The sequence below is a fragment of the Bubalus kerabau genome, chromosome 8, assembly GCF_029407905.1.
Source record: "Bubalus kerabau isolate K-KA32 ecotype Philippines breed swamp buffalo chromosome 8, PCC_UOA_SB_1v2, whole genome shotgun sequence".
Lineage (NCBI taxonomy): Eukaryota > Metazoa > Chordata > Mammalia > Artiodactyla > Bovidae > Bubalus > Bubalus kerabau.
In genome coordinates, this window is record NC_073631.1 from 108734865 (window position 1) to 108755206 (window position 20342).

General features: G+C 41.4%; 1 protein-coding gene across 1 annotated transcript in view; it reads left to right on the forward strand.

Annotated features, from left to right (window-relative positions):
* Positions 1 to 20342, forward strand: part of MGAM (maltase-glucoamylase) — a 190282-nt gene that overhangs the window by 144731 nt on the left and 25209 nt on the right. Inside the window, exons 46-58 of the mRNA XM_055589393.1 lie at positions 498 to 665; positions 2244 to 2399; positions 3711 to 3992; positions 6554 to 6708; positions 8269 to 8437; positions 8987 to 9083; positions 9550 to 9662; positions 10122 to 10247; positions 11820 to 11948; positions 13613 to 13720; positions 17152 to 17214; positions 18033 to 18167; positions 19932 to 20016. Of these exons, the coding sequence (XP_055445368.1) occupies positions 498 to 665; positions 2244 to 2399; positions 3711 to 3992; positions 6554 to 6708; positions 8269 to 8437; positions 8987 to 9083; positions 9550 to 9662; positions 10122 to 10247; positions 11820 to 11948; positions 13613 to 13720; positions 17152 to 17214; positions 18033 to 18167; positions 19932 to 20016 (1786 nt within the window). The remainder of the gene's footprint in view (positions 1 to 497; positions 666 to 2243; positions 2400 to 3710; positions 3993 to 6553; positions 6709 to 8268; positions 8438 to 8986; positions 9084 to 9549; positions 9663 to 10121; positions 10248 to 11819; positions 11949 to 13612; positions 13721 to 17151; positions 17215 to 18032; positions 18168 to 19931; positions 20017 to 20342) is intronic.

Below are 20342 nucleotides of genomic sequence, written 5' to 3' on the forward strand. Positions count from 1 at the left end.
GCTCCTCATCTGAAGACCAGGGATCATTCGAGCCTCACCCTCATAGTTTGCTGTGAGAATTGAATGAGATGATACATGTAAAATGCTTAGCACAAGGTCTGGCACACAGTGAACATTCATAAATTTTAGCTATCATCATTATCATTAAAAGAAAAAATAATTATTTGGGCATTATTCTGTATGTGTATCAATGTGTATATCTTTGCGTGACTATGGGTCTCCTTTTGTACGTGTGTCATCTTGTCTGCAACATATTTTCTGAGCAATAGAATCAATAAAGAACCAGTAAACTAAAACAAATACATAATATTACTAAAAGATTACTTAAAGACTGTTATGAGTCTTACTTGAAAAATTCCCTGGGGATGACCACCTGGCACCATTTAGAACCTCAGAGGTAAGGGATCTCTTGGGATCTCAGAAAGATATGGAATGGTATTTGGACCCAATCAAAATGAGATATACCTGCTCTCTAAACTGACTTCTTTTCCCCACAGAACCGTCTACAGGCAACGATTGTACATGCTAATTATACAGACCCTGACCAACTCACATTTACAGATATCATGATCTTGGGAATGGACAAGGAGCCTACTAATTTTACTGTCTCCCTAAATAATGTGACCACCTCCATTTCAAATGTTGTCTACACAGAATCAACAAAGGTGGGATATTGTTCCTTGCTGTGGTGCCCCTGTCAACAGTCCTTATCATTATCATTAAAAGAAAAAATAATTATTTGGGCATTATTCTGTATGTGTATCAATGTGTATATCTTTGCGTATTGTTCCTTGCTGTGGTGCCCCTGTCAACAGTCCTTGCCTGAGCTTCTGATAGCCAGCTCGTTCTTGCTCTGTTGACTTTGGGTGGGCACAGAGACAATTGGCTTGCTGGGGAACCACAGGGAGAATGTAGAAGGAGAAATCTGTGCATGCTCAATATGGACCCTGGAGCTTTGCTTGCGTTGGGACTCTGAGGCAGGTGGTAGGAGTTGATACCCTTGAAGAAGGCAGTTCTTCTCTGGGCTATTTAAAAGTAGATGTGCTAATGTCAGATGTGATAGAGAAAATATGATTCAATGCATTGGCCTCGTTCTGGAGAATATTGACATCTGTGTTCTCTCATTCACATTAAGGACTTTCTTTGAGACAGTTGCTATTTTTCCTTCCTATTCTAAACTATTTTTATACCATTTCAGAAAATGATAACTTAATCAAACACAAGGAGTTTTTATTCTTTTTGTTCTTATGCTTTTGTTCTTATGGAATGCTTCCCTTACACAATAATCTTTGAAAAAGAAAAGTCCCAATCATTAGTTAATATTTCAAGCACTGGGAAATTCACTGTTCCTTATGGCAGACCTTTTTTAATTTTATTTTTTAAAACTTCTTTTGGCCGCACAGTGTAGCATGCATGATCTTAGTTCCTTGATGGGGGATCGAACCCTTGTCCCCTGCATTGGGAGTGCAGAATCTAACCACTGGACCACCAGGGAACTCCCTGCCCCCTTCCACTTTGACAACACATATAGAAAAGGACAAGAGCTTGCTTTTTAGGATTAGGCAGAATAGGGTTCTAATCCTAGCTCTGTTGAGCCCTAGCTGTGAGATCTTGAGGAAAACAGTAAACCTCTCTGAACTTCAGTGTTCTGATTTGTAAAACTGAGATAGTTGTATTATATTGACTATATTATAATATTATATATAATATATTATTATTTGTGTATTATAATAGTATATATAATATATATATTTTGTATATATAGTACTGACTATAATATATATAGTCAAATATATTATTATTCATAGCATAGGATTGTTTTACAGGACTCATAGAGATAATGCATATGAAGTGGTTATCATAGTGCTTGACAGTAAAGTTTAGCTCTGGTTATTACTGCCATTGTTAGTAAAATGTCTGAGCACCATACTCAGGGGGCAATGAATCTGAAATGCCCGCCCTCCCTGTGATCTGTGTTCCTTAACATGACTGAAGCTCTTTCAATTCATATCCCACATTGGCTCCATGAGATCAGAAAGGTCTGGAGGAAGTCAGATTCATTTTCCTGACAGAGAGGTCGAAAGACCCAGAGGAGAAAAAAGAGGATTACGAATTTTCCACATCAAAGCGGTGTTGGTCAAAGGGCTGGTTTCCCCGGTCCTGACTACATGACCATCAGAGAAGGACATTATCCAGGCAGCTGCACCTCCTCTTGTGTGTCATGGCCCTTTCTCTTTCCTCAGGTGGTGAACATCACTGACCTTGAGGGACTGGTACTGGGACAAGCATTCTCCATTCAGTGGGATCTTCCGGTCGGTGACCTGCAGAAGTTCAACTGCTTTCCTGAGCAGCCCACTGTCTCCCAGGAGAGTTGCAGGGAGCGGGGGTGCCTTTGGGAGGTAAGGACCAGGAGCAGACTGTCTCAGTGAGCAGGAAGCTGTAAAAAGTGCTCCACAGGTAATTGGGTACCCAGGAAACACTTTCCAAATGTTGATAGATTAAACTGTAATCATCTTCAGGAAGCAAATGTTGCTATGGCAGCTGATGAGGTGTTTTTATCAGTTGTATGTGATAGGCGATCAGTGTTTCATTCAGAGATCTGAATAAGGATCAATTCACTGACTTTCCTACAATCACAGCATTTCAAATCCCACTTTGTTCTGAACATGGCTGTAATGCAGTGGGAATGCACTGAGTATTTTAAGTGATTTTTCCCCTCATCTGTTGGAGAGTCCAAGCAGAAAGGTAAGGTAATGCTGTTTCTCTCCCTTTGAGAAATAGAGAGAATGAAGGCCAGAGAAAATCAGTGATTTCCTCGAGATCACAATAAGGGACAGTAAGGACATGGGGAACAGAGCCCTGCCTTAGGACTCAGTTTCCAGATAGGTCTCCTGCTGGCCCTTCACCATTAGATGAGGCCAGAGTGTGTGTGTGTGTGTGTGTGTGTGTGTGTGTGTGTGTGTTTATTTTCTTTATTTTTATTTGTTTATTTGGTTGTGCCGGGTCTTAGTTGTGGCATGTGGGGCCTTTAGCTGTGGCATGTGGGATCAGTTTCTCCAACCAGGGATCGAACCCAGACCCCCTGCATTGGGCGCTTGGAGTCTTAGCCACTGGACTACCAAGGAAGTCCCTGTGTATGTTTAAATGGATGTATTCATTTGCTAGGGCTGCCATAGCCAAGTACAACAAACTGGGTGACTTAGAACAACAGACGTTTATTATCTCAGCGTCTGGGAGCTGGAAGTCTGATATCAAACTGTCTACAGAGTTGGTGCTTTCTAGGGGCCAAGAGGGAAAATCTGTTTCGTGTCCCTTTCCCGGGTTCTGGTAGTTTGCTGGCAATCTGCAGTGTTCCTTGGTTTGTACAAACATCACCCTGACCTTTTCATCTTCACATGATGTTCTCCCCAGGTGCATGTCTGTGTTCAGTTTCCCCTTTTACTAAGGACACTAGTCATATTGGCTAGCTCCATCCCAATGACCTCATTCAACTTGATCACCTGCAAAGATCCTATTTCCAAACAAGGCACCAGGTACCTTATTCACAGATACCAGGGGTTAGGCCTTACCATGTCTTTGGGGAATATAGTTCAACTCATAGCAGTGGACGTAGGGTAAGAGACTGAGTCTGGTTTAACCACCTTCTTCTGTAATTAGAGTCTTGAAGCGTGGGGTCAGAGGCTGATCATGAAGTCCTCCTCTTGTTCCAGCCCACGGCTGTTCCTGGGGTGCCCACCTGTTTCTATGACACCATCCCTAATTATGCTGCCAGCAACATTCAGTACCTGCCTACGGGCATCACTGTAGACCTCACCCACCTGACAGCCTCAGAAGCTGGACAAGCTACGGTGCCACCACCATCATCACGGGACAAGCTACCCCCATCTGCAGCCATAGCAAAGGCCGCCTCTGCCTCTGACACTCTCTCTGCAACCGTCGGCTTTCTCCGCCTGAATGTGACCTACCACACAGAGAACATGCTGCAGTTCAAGGTAATCCTGTGTCTCCATGGTTGGAATTCTTAGCTGACAGCTCCATGCAGTTGGAAGACATTGAAACATCTTTAATACAAATCCCTCATTCTACAAGTGGGGCTGCTGAGGCCCCAAGAGGTGAAGATCAGAAAGTTAAGAGAGACTTGGAGTGGAATGTAACCTTAGATCACTGGGGGTGGTAATTTCTTATAACAGTGAGTACTCTAAGTCATGAACATCCTTAAAGAGTCCTTCTTTAGCCCTGAGAAAAGTGTGTCTGCTGTGTGGTAAGTCATATAAGTGGCAACAACCCACTTCTGACATCAGAGTTATTTCTCTAGTTGTGGTTCTTAAGCTTTAGCACCTGCACCTGTATCAGAATCACCTGCAGATCTTGTTAAAAGATGGCTGGCCTGACCCCCCCAGAGTTTCCAACCTGAGGATCTGCACTGCTAGCAAGTTTCCAGGTGGTGGTGATGCTGTAAGTTAAGAGGCCACTCTTGGAGACCTACTCAGCTCAGTTCAGTTGCTCAGTCATGTCCAACTCTTTGTGACCCCACAGACTGCAGCATGCCAGGCTTCCCTGTCCATAACCAACTCCTGGAGCTTGCTCAAACTCATGTCCATTAGCTGGTGATGCCATCTAGCCATGTCATCCTCTGTCATCCCCTTCTGCCTTCAATCTTTCCCAGCATCAGGCTCTTTTCCAATAAGTCAGTTCTTTGAATCAGGTGGCCAAAGTATTGGAGCTTCAGCTTTAACAATAGTCCTTCCAATGAATATTCAGGGTTGATCTCCTTTAGGATTGACTGGTTTGATCTCCTTGCAGTCCAAGAGACTCTGAAGAGTCTTCTCTCTGCTCTAATAGAAATGCAGTCTGAACCACGGGTCTTCATTGCCATATGTGGGGTCTTTTGTTGTAGTACATGGACTCTCTAGTTTTGGTACAGGGGCTTGGTTCCATGACCAAGGAAGGAACCCACATCCCCTGCATTGCAAGGCAGATTCTTAACCACTGGACCACCAGGCAAGTCCCCACATGTTTTCTAATAACTATAGTTTTAAAAATATATTTGGAAAAAAATAAATGAAATTTATTTTGGTGACATTTTATTTAACCAATAAACTAAAATATTATCATATCACCATGTACTCCAAATACATTTTAACCATACTATGTCTTCAAAATTTGCTGTGTGTTTTGTACTCATAGTGAGTCTCAATTCAGACAGCACATTCAAGTGCTTCATGGCCACATGTGGTGGGTACCGCCTTGGACAGGTCAGCTCTAGACGTTGCTTTTCACACTTTAGTGTTTGATGAGTCACCTCAGAGATCTTACGAAAATGAAGAGTCAGATTCAGAAAGTCTGGGGTGAGGCTGAGATTCTGTGGTCTTAACAAGTTCCCCGGTGATCCTGTTTAACATTGTGAAACATTGTGAAAGCTGCTTTTGGCTTGACAAACACAATATTGAGAAGCAAAGCTTTAGAGAAAACTTGTCTGAAACAGGAGGGAAGAGGAAAGGGCTCAAGAGAATAACAAAACCTGCAGACAGGACATAAACTGATTAGATCCAAATGGGTCCAAAATGGCAGACAAGTCAATTTCCACTAGACTTTGAGCCTCAATATAGGATCCTTGTAACACAGCAGCAAGCTAAATGACACACCCACAGGCACCATGACAATTCTGAGGCTGACTATAAAGGGCTGAAAAGTGGGCCGTGGCTCAATTCATGGAAATCCCTGCCCATTCCCTGAAATAGTTGGAATAATCCTCCCACTCATTAGCCTATGAAATTACCCAGCCCATAAAAACTAACCATGCCATATTTTGAGGTGGTTCTTGCCTTCTGAGGTAGCCCACACTCTGTCTGTGAAGTGTGTTTCTCTTTAAATAAATCCACTTCTTACCTATCAAGAAAAGAGACTTGTCTGAAATGTAAAAAGTTGGCTAATAATATGATAAGGAAGAGGATGCTTGCTCATCCTGGCAATACTCCAGGGCCTCCAACAACACTCTTCCCTTCTCTCATTTTTCCCACACATTTTTCTCTGATTTTCCTACCTGTCAGGTAGATAGGAACAAGCAGTGGGTACAAGAGAGCCATCTTAGGGATGGAAAAACTGTACAACATCTGGAAGTTCCACCAGTAAGAAGTCCTCAGTGTCCATAAGTAAATTCAATTCTCTAATTTCTAACATATATTCACGTGCTCACACATAAGATACTGTATATACATGCATGTTCCCATACCACACCCTCATAAACACACACACACACACACACACACACATTCTGTCCATGAGATTCTATATCCTTATATCACAAATTTTTTAGAAAAGACCTTGCTGGCTTTGAATAGGTCATATCGAGGCATTTTTGGAGTTCAGGCTCCCTCTTGGGCACAGTAGGTGTGTAGGCCTCACAGCTGTTTGTTTCAGGATATTTGATGCCTCCTGATATGATTCAGACCAGCCAGGAAATATGGAAACTGAATTGTATTTGATATAAGCTGGCACAAGGAATTGTAGGCCTGAGATTCCATGAAGAAGCTTCCTTCTCTCTTCTTGGCAGATCTATGATCCCACTAATAAAAGGTACGAGGTCCCAGTGCCTCTGAACACCCCTTCATCTCCAGTGGGCTCCCCTGAAAACTGTCTGTATGATGTCAAGATTCAGAACAATCCTTTTGGGATCCAGATTCGAAGAAAGAGCTCCAGCACTGTGATGTAAGCACTCTTTATTTGGTTCTAATTAGAGTGGTTCTAGATCTAATTGTAGTGGCTCTCATGAATGCAAGTGAAATATTAATTTTAGAGACTCTATGTCAATATGTTCAATGAAGAATGTATCTATTGCCCCTACTTCAATAGGGATTTTATTTTCCACTAGACCTTAACAAGAAAAATGAATCAACCAAAGGTTTACAAAAGCTGATTAAGTGGTGCTTGCTTTTAGAGAAAGGAAAATACATGTTCTATTCTTTGTTCCTGTTAAGTAGGACAGGAAACTCTATTTAATAAGTATGACATAACCCGTGATAGAAATCAGTTCTATATACCCTCATTAAGAAATAACAGAAGAGTCAGGAGAGAAGGACAAAAGTTACTGTGGAGGGCAAAATGGCTTCTTACAGTCTTTGCTTCTATTAACACTCGAGACTCAAAGCCTCTACACAGTGTTAAGCATGAAAGGAGTTGTCGTCTCTCATCCCTTGCCCTGCTGCTGAGTGGAATGGAGTGAAGGTCTGGATTTTGCCTGGGGCTGAGGTTCCCCATCCATGTAGAAACTGTGACCTGGGAGTGCACATGTTCTTTCAGCTCTCTCTGTATGTCTGACTTTATGTCTGTTCCCTTATTTGGTAATGTCAGGCGAGTGTATGCTCCTCGGTTCTGTCTCGTCCACAACAAAGATTTGGAGTGATGGACATTAAAGCCCTCAGCGTGTCACAGCTCTCGGGTCTTGGACAGACCAGGTTACAGCTCTCAGGTCTCAAACGGACCGTGTTATAGCTCTTAGACAAATCAGTGTTACAGCTCCGTGTTACAGCTCTATTTTAATTAAATAATAGCAGGAAAACTCATCTTTGAGGCGTGAGGGCATGTTGACCCAAAGATGTGAAGAGAAGAATGCCCCAGCACGCAGGAGGAAGAGAGAGAGAGAGCCCTTTGGCTCCTCTTTTTATATGTTTTTTCGTCCCCCTGGGCCTGCCCTATGCAAATTGGGCTAGCCAGAAGTGCTGTTTGTTCTCCCTGAAGTCCTCACTCCGGTCCTCGGACCTTCCTTTGACCTTCCTTTGTTCTATTTTTGCTGGCTTTTCCCTTCCTTGTCTTTTAGCCACCACCATTTTGGACTCCTGTTTCCTATTCTAACTACCTAACAGTAAGAAGTTCTTGGCCAATCCAGAAAACCATTCTAAGAGTATCACGTTTTCTATAGAAAAATGTGCTTCTATCTTATCCATTCATTCATGCATTTATTCAAGCTGATATGTTGGGCAAGGAGAAGTAGAAATACAGAGAGGAGGGTGATGTGGTCCTTGTTGTTCAGGAACACAGGACCAAGTAAAGGAATTTTCAGCCTTGCAAAAGACAGATACAAATAAACATGCCAGCACAGAAGCTTGGAAGCAAATTATGGCCCTTGTTATGACCTGAGTCGTCTCACAGTATTTGAACATGGATCCAGATATTTAGCCACTCAGGAGGCTTCAGAATTGATCCTCATGGAGCTCGTGTTTATGCTGGCCTGTGCCCAGCTCTGAACCAAGGTCTGCTCTTGTGTTGCAGTTGGGACTCTCAGCTCCCTGGCTTCACCTTCAAGGACATGTTCCTTTCCATCTCCACACGCCTCCCCTCTCAGTACCTCTATGGCTTTGGGGAAACTGAGCACACAACTTTCAGAAGAAACATAAGCTGGCACACATGGGGAATGTTTGCCCGAGATGAGCCTCCAGCGGTAAGCACAGACTAAGATCATCAATATTTTAACTGTATATAAATTTAGTTTAATCCCTGTATATTCTCCTCTCAAATGAAATACACCATATTTAAGGTTTTATTTCTTTTCTGTCTCTAAACAACCTATTTATATATATTTCCTGTGGACTATGGATTTTTTGTATTTCATAAACTTTTATTCAATATGTTCTACATGTCAGGCACACATAGAATGAGACAGTGTCTTATTAAGATACTGTCTTTTTCTCCAGATGCTTATAAACTAGTAAAAGAGAGAAAGAGAGAGAGGCAGAAACAATGGTAATGCAGTGTAACCCGTGCTACAATAAATTTGTATAGTAATAAACAAGGAAGGCATAGGAGGAGAGGGCACTTGGGTTTTCACTTGGGATGGAAGGAAGGGTCAAGGAAGTCTTCACAAGAGACATGACATTGTACTGAATCTTCAATACTACATAGGAGTTTGCTGTTTGGTTTATGATGTGAAAATGATTTCTTGGATTTTCTCTTCTTGATTATCCACCTGCTCTTCCCACAACTCTCCTAGTATAAGAAGAACTCCTATGGTGTCCACCCCTACTATATGGCACTGGAGGAGGATGGCAGTGCCCATGGAGTGCTCCTGCTGAACAGCAATGCCATGGGTAAGACAGACACACAATCCCTGTGTACCACCAGAAACATCTGTGACCACTTTTGGTGATCTGGAATATCAACAGAAATAAGGAAAGTCAAGGGCAAGGGAAATGAGACAGATAAACTCACCTACCATTCATTCATTTATTCAAGTTTTACTAAGAGCACTAGGCCAGGTCTAAGGGGTACAATTTTCACTAAACACAGGGCCTATCTTGTATGACCTTGTTTTACTGTACACTTTAGCTCTTTTTCACAAAGTGATGTAAGATGTTGAGACTGAGATTATGTTTGAGGTACCTGAATATCCCTCTCTGATTCCACTGCATGGGAAACAGCTTATTAGAGGAGGTGGGCATTAAAATAAGAACATAAGAAAGTGAAGATAGCAAAATGTAGGGCAGAGTCCCTGACTGGGTGATTTATAGTTCCAGGGATACTCCTCACCTTCTTTTTTCTTTTTTTTTTTAACAGATGTGACATTCCAGCCTACTCCTGCCCTGACATACCGCACCACAGGAGGCATTTTGGACTTTTATATGGTTTTGGGGCCAACCCCTGAGCTTGTAACTCAGCAATACACTGAGGTTGGAAGTTATTCTACCCATCAATATATCATCCAATGTTTCCTGGGTATTGCCATGTTCTTAGCACTGAGAAAGGCCATTTCCCCCCACTTAAGACTCTTAGATGTCCCTACTACATTATTGCTGTCTTTTCTGAAAGTCAGGATTTAGTGTTTAGGGACTCTACAGACATATTGATATGCCATACTTCTCTTAACTATTTGCCTTTCTGAGAATTTCAAATCAGTGACAATCACTGAGTTCTCAGGTTTCCTAGAGTGGATACTGTTTACAGAGAGACTTTCTATCATTCTGCATCTCTATGGTTAATCCATATTTATTTGACTTTCTTATTTTTCTTGAGCAAGGCCTCTTAGATGAGATAGCTTCATAGAAGAACTCAAGTTGCTTCAAGTAGAAGCCAATCATCTTTTCTTCCCAAAGAAATGTACTTGAGTCTATTTTTCTTTTTTATTTTAGTTGATTGGTCGGCCAGCAATGATTCCCTACTGGGCCTTGGGATTCCAGCTGAGTCGCTATGGATACCAGGATGATTATGAAATCTCCAGTTTGTATGTTGCAATGATGGCTGCTCAGATTCCCTACGTATGATACCCTCATTCAGTCTGTGGTTTAATTAGTGGTGGGAATTTGTGGCTAAGTATAGATTGGAAAATCTTCATAGAAATTCATTCAAGTAGTGATGACTACTTTAGCATGAAGAAAAAATGTAGCTGTGGAGCTAGAAAACATTACCTCTTAAATTCATTTCAGGCAACCCTTTAAAATCAAGGGCTGCAAACTCAGTGTTGCATAAATCCTTCAGCAGTTTGAGGGATGCTTGGGGGATACTGTTCCTGCCTCTTGCCAGGAATATCCTGCAGTAGCCATGGCTGGGCTTTGAGGCATGACTTTTGGGACCTGAAAATCATCTCAAGATTATAGCCATTTTAGGAAATTGTACTGTGGCTATTCTTGGAGAGAGTGGATATAAAAGGACAATATGAATGAAACCAGTTAATACTAAGCATTCACTTTTTCTTAAACACACACATACACATAAGCATATCCTACAACTACAATCTACCCCCTAGATAAAACCCTGGAAGTGCAGTCATTTGCTGTCAACAGGCAGAATTCCATAAATAGCGTGCTATTTATCCTCTTGTAATGATCAGTTTCTCATCACTCAGTTGTTTTGCTCTCAATTCACCTCCTGAGGTTTTGGAGGACAATTAATGATTGGCAGCTGAGAATAAAATAAAGCATTACGATATTCTCATCAAAGATAATTTGAAACATTCATCCAGGCTTAATTTTTCTTTTTATAGACTGCTATTCTAGATACTTATTAAACATAAATTAGAAAAGATGGGAAAATTAAAAGATTTTTAAAAATCCATGGATTTACCTCACAGAGACAATTAATGTTAATAATATGTTGATTCATTCTTTCTGAGTTTTGGCCTATGAACAAATCTCTCCTCCCTTGAAGAAGTTTTACTTAAAGTCTTAAGGCAATACAGGTGGTTATCACTTTCAGGCTAAAAAAATCATCATCTCCCCACCAGGAACTGAATATTAACCACTTGACGTCATTATCCAACAATCAAGGATTAAGTGAATTTCATGTGCCAAAACCTGAGTTGGCGCTTTATAGAGAAGAGAGAAGACAAGGTTCTCATTCCAATGCTCATCCAGTCAAATGAAAGTGGCAGAAATAAATACATTCTAGAAAACTAGAAAATAATGTAGTTCTAAATGTGAATAAATTCAATCAGGTTTACTGGGAGGGGAGGGGGAAAGACACAGATATGTTTCTCAGGCAAGTATGGCTTTCTACCCTTGAACATTCAACCAGCATTTTGTTTAATAGGCTCACTGAGTTTGAGATCTGAAGAATGGAAAAGACATAAATTGAGGGAAGGAGAGGGAGGAAATACAGTTGGAGGAGCAGAATGAGAAAGAATGGGGACCGGTGAGCTGGATGTAGGGATCAGAAAGCAATTTCAATCAGCAAAATTGAAAAGTCAGTCTAGGAGAGTAACAGAGAAAGATTTTAGGGAGGCCTGGTCTGGAGTCTGCAGGCAGCAGGGCCAGAGCCTGGCCAAGCAGTTTGCGTCCCCTGAGGAGCTCCTGCCACACGGGCCCAAGTATCCTGCTTGCTTCCTTCTACAGGATGTCCAGCATGTTGACATCGACTACATGGACCGGAAGCTGGACTTCACTCTCAGCCCCAGCTTTCAAAATCTTGGCCTCCTGATTGAGCAAATGAAGAAAAATGGCACAAGATTTGTTCTTGTTCTGGTAGGTGTTTAGAAACATTAGATCCTGTTTTCTGCTTCTATAGTTCAAAACTAGTACCATTGAGGGAATCTGGATGAAAAATACAGACCTCCCTAAACATTTTTTGTAACTTATGAATCTATAATTTTTTTAAGTATTAAAAAGCAAATAAACAAAGGAAGAATGAATGAAAATGGCTTTTAAAGGTGATGGATTGCAATATTTATTTTTCATAACTGTGTTATTGGGAGGTAATTTATTATTACATTCTTTTGGTAGAGTTAGAAAACTGAAATACTAGTTAATATCCAAAAATACAATAGAGTGTGTAACACTAGATATAGCCTCCAAAAAAAAAAAAAAAAAACCAGTAAAGAAGAGAGAGAGTGTGTCTCACTGTTTTAGGCTATGCCTAGGATAAAATGTCTGTATCTTAATCTCATTTTTCCCTTAGGTGCTCAAAAACCTTTTAAGTTACCATTACCAGTACTCAACAATGGTGAGGTTTAAGGGACTTATTTCTTATTAATTAAATTCACAAACAACTGATTTAAGATCCAGAATATCAGTTTATTATTTCATATTGGGGGCGTACCAGGTGGTACAGTGATAAAGAATCTGCCTGCTAATGCAGGAGACAAGAGGCAATGATTCAATCCCTGGATTGGGAAGATCCCCTGGAAGAGGAAATGGCAACTCACTCCAGTATTCTTGCCTGGGAAATCCCATGGGCAGAAGGAGCCTGGAAGGCTACAGTCCATGGGGTCACAAAGAGTTGGGCTTGACTGAGCAAGTGAGCACACATTTTACATTGCAAGCTGTATCTTGTCAAACACAGAACTAGTTACCTACAAATGATCCTTCCTTCTAGCTTCCAGAAATTACAGCTTTATTTTCTGACTTTTGTTCATTCATTCATTCAAGTATTGACTAAACATTGGGTCTTTGAAAATCACTCTACTAAAAAATGTATTTATAATCTAAGAGAATAAGATGTCCTTTTTCTTACAGTGATTTTATTCTTTTGGAGGGAGACCCCCAATAAATAAACATTAAAAAAAAAGATAGTTTCAGATAGGTAGTGACAATTTCTATGACAGTTGTGAAATATGATGCTATTTAGAGAGCAGTTGAGGCAGGTATGAAATAGATTGAACAGGGAAGGGAACTTGAGATAGACAAGCTGGGTCACAGAATAGAAGAAAGGAATTTCATGTTCTTAAGGACTATTGCCATTACATTGTGGAAACACAATCAGTTAGACTTCTCCACTTGAGAGTAATGTTTTATTAACCTGGTTTATCTCCAGGAATGGTTTTCAAACTTTAGCATACTTTTTCCCTCAAGAATGTTATAGAGAGGGACTTCCCTGGTGGTCCAGTGGTTAAGACTCCACACTTCAATGCAGGGGGCATGGGTTTGATCCCTGGTTGGGGAACTAAGATCCCACATGCCAGCCAAAAAAATAACAGAATAATGTTATAGCGAAACATCAATATAGTTTTTTGCTCTCAATTATCCATGGGATATGTGTGTGTGTGTGTGTGTGTGTCTGTGTGTGTGTGTGGTGTGTTGTATTTCTTTCTCACCATTTTTTTCTGTACTGTGAATTGCTAAAAATTTAGAGAGGAGATTTCTTGGTGGTGTTTTTCTCATGTCTGCTGTTTTGAACCCTTTCGCTGCAGGACCCAGCCATTTCTGGCAATGAGACCCAGTATCTCACATTCACCAGAGGGAAGGAAAGTGATGTGTTCATCAAATGGCCAGACAACAGCGATATTGTCTGGGGAAAGGTAAGATTTTGGATAAGGTGCCTGTAATTAATCAGTATCACAATTGATTAAGAGAGATGCAATAACTCTTGGAAAAATATATTGGGTAATTTATAAATTATGAATGAGTAGAAATCTGTCTGATACTGATTAGCTCAATAAACATTAATAAGGCTGAGGTTTCAGGTCTAATCCTCTAAAATATCAGTGAGCCTTGTTTTATTGTCTGGAAGTATTCCAATGACCCACCCCTTATATATGCCAATTGGTCATTTAACAAAGATAAAGAATCCCTTTGAAAAGGACTTTGAAATCTGTCTCTCAGTCACCCACTCTCATTTTTGACCCAGGATGCTTAATCAGTGTCTAAATAAATCACTGAATGCTATGAATTAATCTCCTCCTCTTATCTCCTTTCATTCCCTTTTGTGGCCTCAATCCTCAAACTCATTGTTTGATTCTTAGCAACCAGATTTTAAGTGGACTTCCTGACTCTGGATGACAGTAGCTCTTAGCCAGGGTTGCTCTGTAAATATCCCATGCTGCTTCAGCTTGTTGCCAGAATCTTGGCTCCCTGTCTACCGATGCTGAATGGAAATACAGAGACAACATTTGGAGGAAATAGAAAAGATTAGCTTTATTATTTTTACCAGGCAAAAGGGAAAAACAGCAGACTAGTGACTCAATAATTGTGCCCTTCTCTCTTAGGAATAGGGAGAGGTTTTATATCCTCTTGAATGTCTTAAATTTTTTTTTTTTTGCTGCAAAGTTTCAAAATGGCCACAGCTGGCATCAGGCAACTCAGCAGCCAAGTCTGGTGTCCCTGAAGTTATCAGCCCAGGACCTTCTTTCTGAAATGGAGAATGCTACAGGGAGTTTCGGAGGAGAGGAATGCCAAGTGTAGAGTATAATCTATATGGAGTCAGAGAGTAATTAGTTTTGTGAAGTACAAGTCCAGCTACAAGTGTCTGTTAGTTCAGTTCAGTTCAGTCTCTCAGTCGTATCTGACTCTGCAACCCCATGGACTGCAGCACACCAGGTCTATCTGTCCATCACCAACTCCCAGGGTTTATTCAAGCGCATGTCCATTGAGTTGGTGATGCCATCCAACCATCTCATCCTCTGTCATCCCCTTGTCCTCCTGCTTTCAATCTTTCCCAGCATCAGGGTCTTTTTCAATGAGTCAGTTCTTCACATCAGGTGGTCAAAGTATTGGCATTTCAGCTTCAGCATCAGTCCTTCCAATGACTATTCAGGACTGATTTCCTTTAGGATGGACTGGTTGGATCTCATTGCAGTCCAAAGGACTCTCAAGAGTCTTCTCCAACACCACAGTTCAAAAGCATCAATTCTTCAGTGCTCAGCTTTCTTTATAGTCCAACTCTCACATCCATACATGACTACTGGAAAAACCACAGCTTTGACTAGACGGACCTTTGTTGGCAAAGTAAGGTCTCTGCTTTTTAATATGTTGTCTAGGTTGGTCATAACTTTTCTTCCAAGGAGTAAGTGTCTTTTAATTTCATGGCTGCAGTCACCATCTGCAGTGATTTTGGAGCCCCCCAAAGTAAAGTCTATCAGTTTCCATTGTTTCCCCATCTGTTTGTCATGAAGTGATGGGACCAGATGCCATGATCTTAGTTTTCTGAATGTTGAGTTTTAAGCCAACTTTTTCATTCTCCTCTTTCACTTTCATCATGAGGCTCTTTAGTTCTTCTTCACTTTCTGCCATAAGTGTGGTGTCATCTGCATATCTGAGGTTACTGATATTTCTCCCAGCAATCTCGATTTCAGCTTGTGTTTCATCCAGTCCAGCGTTTCTCATGATGTACTCTGTATTTAAGTTAAATAAACAGGGTGACAATATACAGCCTTCACATACTCCTTTCCCTATTTGGAGCCAGTCTGTTGTTCCATGTCCAATTCTAACTATTGCTTCCTGACCTGCGTACAGGTTTCTCGAGAGTCTGTTAGTAGTAACAGCTAAAGAATAACCAAAACGATTGTAGGCTGTTAGCCTATATGTACAGCCTTTGGCTGTAGCCAAACTGTTTGGCTGGTATGTGCCAAAGGCTGTTCACTTGTTTCTGTTTTGCTGCAACACTCCTGCTCTGGGTTAATGCCCTGTTCAAGTGCCTTTGAATGTTTCCTTCCCAACTTACCCAAATAATACCTGCACTTCAAGGCCAACTTAAATATTCACTCTTAGGAAGCATTCAAAGACCAGCTTTGTTCTCCCTTTTCTATATTGCAACTCTCAGGGAGTGTAACATACAACCTAGTGCTTATGTTTCATCTGTGAACTTGGAGAAAACAAGGATTGTTTCTTACTTAAGGCTCAGCAGATACAGATTATAGAAGTGAGCCTGGCATATAGTAAATGTTCAGTATTTGTGGAATGAATGAATCAATGTATATAGTTGAAAAGTGAAAGTGAAGTCGCTCAGTTGTGTTTGATTCTTCGCGACACCATGGACTACAGCCTATCAGGTTCCTCTGTCCATGGGATATTTCAGGCAAGAATACTGGAGTGAGTTGCCATTTCCTTCTCCAGGAGATCTTCCCAACCCAGGGATTAAACCTGGGTCTCCCGCATTGTAGGCTGACGCTTTATCGTTTGAGCCACCAAGGAAGTCCAAACTGTATATAGTTAATGTCCTTCTAATTATGGATGAAATTGGTTGGTACTATGAATTTTTTAATGCTGTGTATACTTGGGATCCCTAGTAAGTTGTGATACTGCTTAAAAGCATTGAGGCTAAGCGTATGGGTTGTGAACAGAAATCAATCTTATTCCTTTAGAGTACATACACTTAATATGTATTTTTTATAAGGGGAAATTTGTTTTAAGCCTGTGATAGGCAAATCAGCGAAAAAAATCATCATTTGCAAAGTGATTGTACAGAGGATGTGCTTAGAAGGGATTTAGTTAATAACATTCAAAAGTAAAATTTTGAAAACTGATAGAATGAATCAAGAGATCCCAACCTATATTCACCTAACAAAATTTCATATATTCAGACTTTGCAATTTAATTAATGGCAAATATCCCCTGGAATTATATGGAGATGCATGTCATTAGGGAGAAGGCAATGGCACCCTACTCCAGTACTCTTGCCTGGGAAATCCCATGTATGGAGGAGCCTGGTAGGCTACAGTCCATGGGGTCGCTAAGAGTCGGACATGACTGAGCGACTTCACTTTAACTTTTCACTTTCATGCATTGGAGAAGGAAATGGCAACCCACTTCAGTGTTCTTGCCTGGAGAATCCCAGGGACGGAGGAGCCTGGTGGGCTGCTGTCTATGGGGTCGCACAGAGTTGGACACGACTGACGTGACTTAGCAGCACCAGCAGGAGCATGTCATTAGAGTCTAACATATGAAACATCTCATGGTCTGTGTGCAATGCCTTTTAAAGGTTTTAATTTTTCTTTTTCTTTTTTTTTTCTAGGTTTGGCCAGATCTGCCCAACGTGAATGTGGATGGGTCCCTTGATCACGAAACTCAGGTTAAGGTACAGTAACACATGGATTTTTGTCTACATGGTTCTAAACATCTGGATACTTATGAGTTTTACCTTGTTGTTTGGTTAAGTAGCTCTGAATTGAGTATACTTGTCAACAGGTAATTTTCTGGAAGCAAAATTTTCCCCAAATGGAAAACCCAACAGGTAGCTAAACTGGAATTGTATAGAAGGGAATCATGTATGAAATACCTTTACATGTGCACCTTCAATGGGTTGTATTTTGTTTGAACTTAATGTTGCTTGAAAAATAATGAAGGAAAGTCTGGAATCTTTTCACTGGCGAGGTTATGAACAGATTGGGTTTTAACGAATCATCTACATATAGAAGAAAGTGCTGGCCAGTTGAAAGGAGCAATGGCCTTGACTCAGCACTTGATGCCACATCAGTCTTGGGCATCCAGCATCCCATCCACACTACAGCTCACACTTCCCTGCATGACTGATCTCCTTGATTTGGCCAATGGGGAAAAAGCACTTGTGCTCTGAAGTTTGACTGTTTAGGCACTGACAGTTAATTTTCCTGTTTATATGATAACATGCCTAATCGTAAAATGAATCCCATGTTTAAAATGGGACTTAAAGACTATTTAACCTACTAGGAAAAGAGAGAATGGAGTCACCTTCTCTGGTGTGTGTGTGTCCACAGTAAACTCGGTGCAGCTGCAGCCACTGATATGAGGTTAGGGCACACACCTAGTGGGCAAAGCCTTGCACAAATACCTGCTTGTCTCCCCTTCCTGGTCCTCATGGACCCCCCTTCCCAGACAGGCTGAGACCCCCCATAAGAGCGTGTGTCATCCTTACAGTTGTACAAAGCCCACGTTGCTTTTCCTGACTTCTTGCGGAATAGCACGGCTGCCTGGTGGAAGAGGGAAATAGAAGAGCTCTACAGAAACCCTCGAGAGCCAGGGAAGAGCTTGAAGTTTGATGGATTGTGGATTGTAAGTCATCTTTCATGCCTTTCTTTGAAAACACTAGCAGTCAAAACACAGGGAGATAACTCAGAACCTACTAAAGCAGCAAGCTAGGGCTGGAGGAGTGGATGAGAGGGATGCTGTTATAGAGCTGAGGTGCTGGGACCACCAGGAAGACCAGAGAGAATTGTATGTCTGCCCAGGGACATACTGCCTGGTGGAAGTTGGAGTCCCTGAAGGCAATGAGCCACGGCTCAAATTTCTGCCTGAAAAAGAAAGAGGGACACATACCTGACTTTTCTTAGCTCCCACCCTCTAACCTCTTGCCAGTGCTTTCTATTGGCCAGACCTACACAGAGGCCAGTGCTAAAGGAGCCCAAGAGCCCATCATGTGATACAGGGCAGGGTCAGGGGTGGGCAAGGTATGGATCAGAGGCAACAGATATTCATCACAGAGCTGGGAAAACTCTGGCTTCAAAGGTCCATTCCGATGCTTGCTACGCTTGTTGGTTGGGCTTAAGAGCAGGGCTTCCTGAGATGTCTCTGGGACACACATTCAAAGGCTACTCTATTGGTATTTTTCTAGGAGTGGGAAGCATATCAGTGCCCCAGTTTCCTCCTCCACTGTGCAGTGGTCTGAGCTCCCGAGCATATTCCAGGTCACCTCTGAAGAGCTTCTCCAGTCTGAGCCAGGCTGAAGTTTGCCATTGACCCAGTGACAAACCTCTCAGCCCACTGGTGGCCCTGGGGCTTCCCTGGCCACCACCAGGATAGGCAGACCCAGAGCAGGTGCACAAAAGGACACAGATTAACCTAAACTGTGAAGAGATGGGGGGAGCCCTGAGGAACACAGATCCCAACAGCTGTGTGGTGTTTGTTCCACTTCGAGAAAGGTGTAGCTGAATAACTCCAGTAGCCAAGAGTCCTCCCAAACAGCTTGCCTTTGCATTTTAGTATGTCCTACTTAAGATCACCAGGGGCTTCCCTGGTGGCTCAGACAGTAAAAGTGTCTGCCTGCAATGTGGAGACCTGGGTTCAATCCTTGGGTCAGGAAGATCCCCTGGAGAAGGAAATGGCAACCCACTCCAGTACTCTTGCCTGGAAAATCCCATGGCTGGAGGAGCCTGGTGGGCTACAGTCCACGGGGTCACAAAGAGTCGGACACAACTTCACTTTCACTTTCACTTAAGATCACCTAATATACAATATTTTAAGTTTTCCATTGGTAATGTAGGCTGTGAATATTCACCTCAGGAACTGCTATTTCTTGCATTTAAGTAATAGATTCCTGCAAGTATTCTTTGATTTCTAGATTTGTTTCTGAGTTAACTTTTTAGGACGGTATCTACTGTAGAAAGTTAGAGCTTTCTCCTGGTTTTAGGTCTATGCTGATGTCAGAATCAATAATCTAAACTATTGATAATGAGGAGATTATGATAACCATTAGCCATGGATAAAAAGTGAGTCATCCACACATAGAAAAGATGGGCTTGTGTGGGGAGATGAATCAAAAGGAGATTTACTTAGGTCATGATTCCAGCCTAATTTCAGTATTTTCTCACTATAAGCCAATCCTCACAAGTCTAAAAATACCAAGTAAACTAGAGGTTTAACACTCTTCTTAAACAAAAATGATTTCTTAGAATCCTTTTGGGTTGGGATTACACAGAATCAGTGATGCAACTAGCTGTCGTAAATTTGACCTCGTCTCTGTGAGGTCAGTGTCATCTATAGGAAGGTCCATGCTGCCTCTGACCCACAGAATTTTTTTTTTTTGCTATCTCATTGCAGAACATGAATGAACCATCGAACTTTGTGAATGGATCTGTCAGGGGCTGCAGTGATGAAATTCTTAATAATCCACCGTATGTGCCATGTATGTAAAATGATGTCTTCACCAAATTACTTCTCTGCTCAAAAGCCTTGCAAATTTTCCTGTTATTGTCAAAGTGAAGCCTAATTTTGGCAAGAAAACACTTTTAAATCTGACATAAAATCCCAAATAGAATAACTTTGAATAAGTGCAAATAAACAACTAATCAAGCATAGAAATAATAGCATGATATGGTATGAAAGAAACCAAGCAATGATGTGTATCTGATTATAGTGATGAATATGAACTGGTAACTGAAACTCCAAATCACCCCCTGCACACCACACACACCATACATACATACCACACATTACACTGCACACACACCA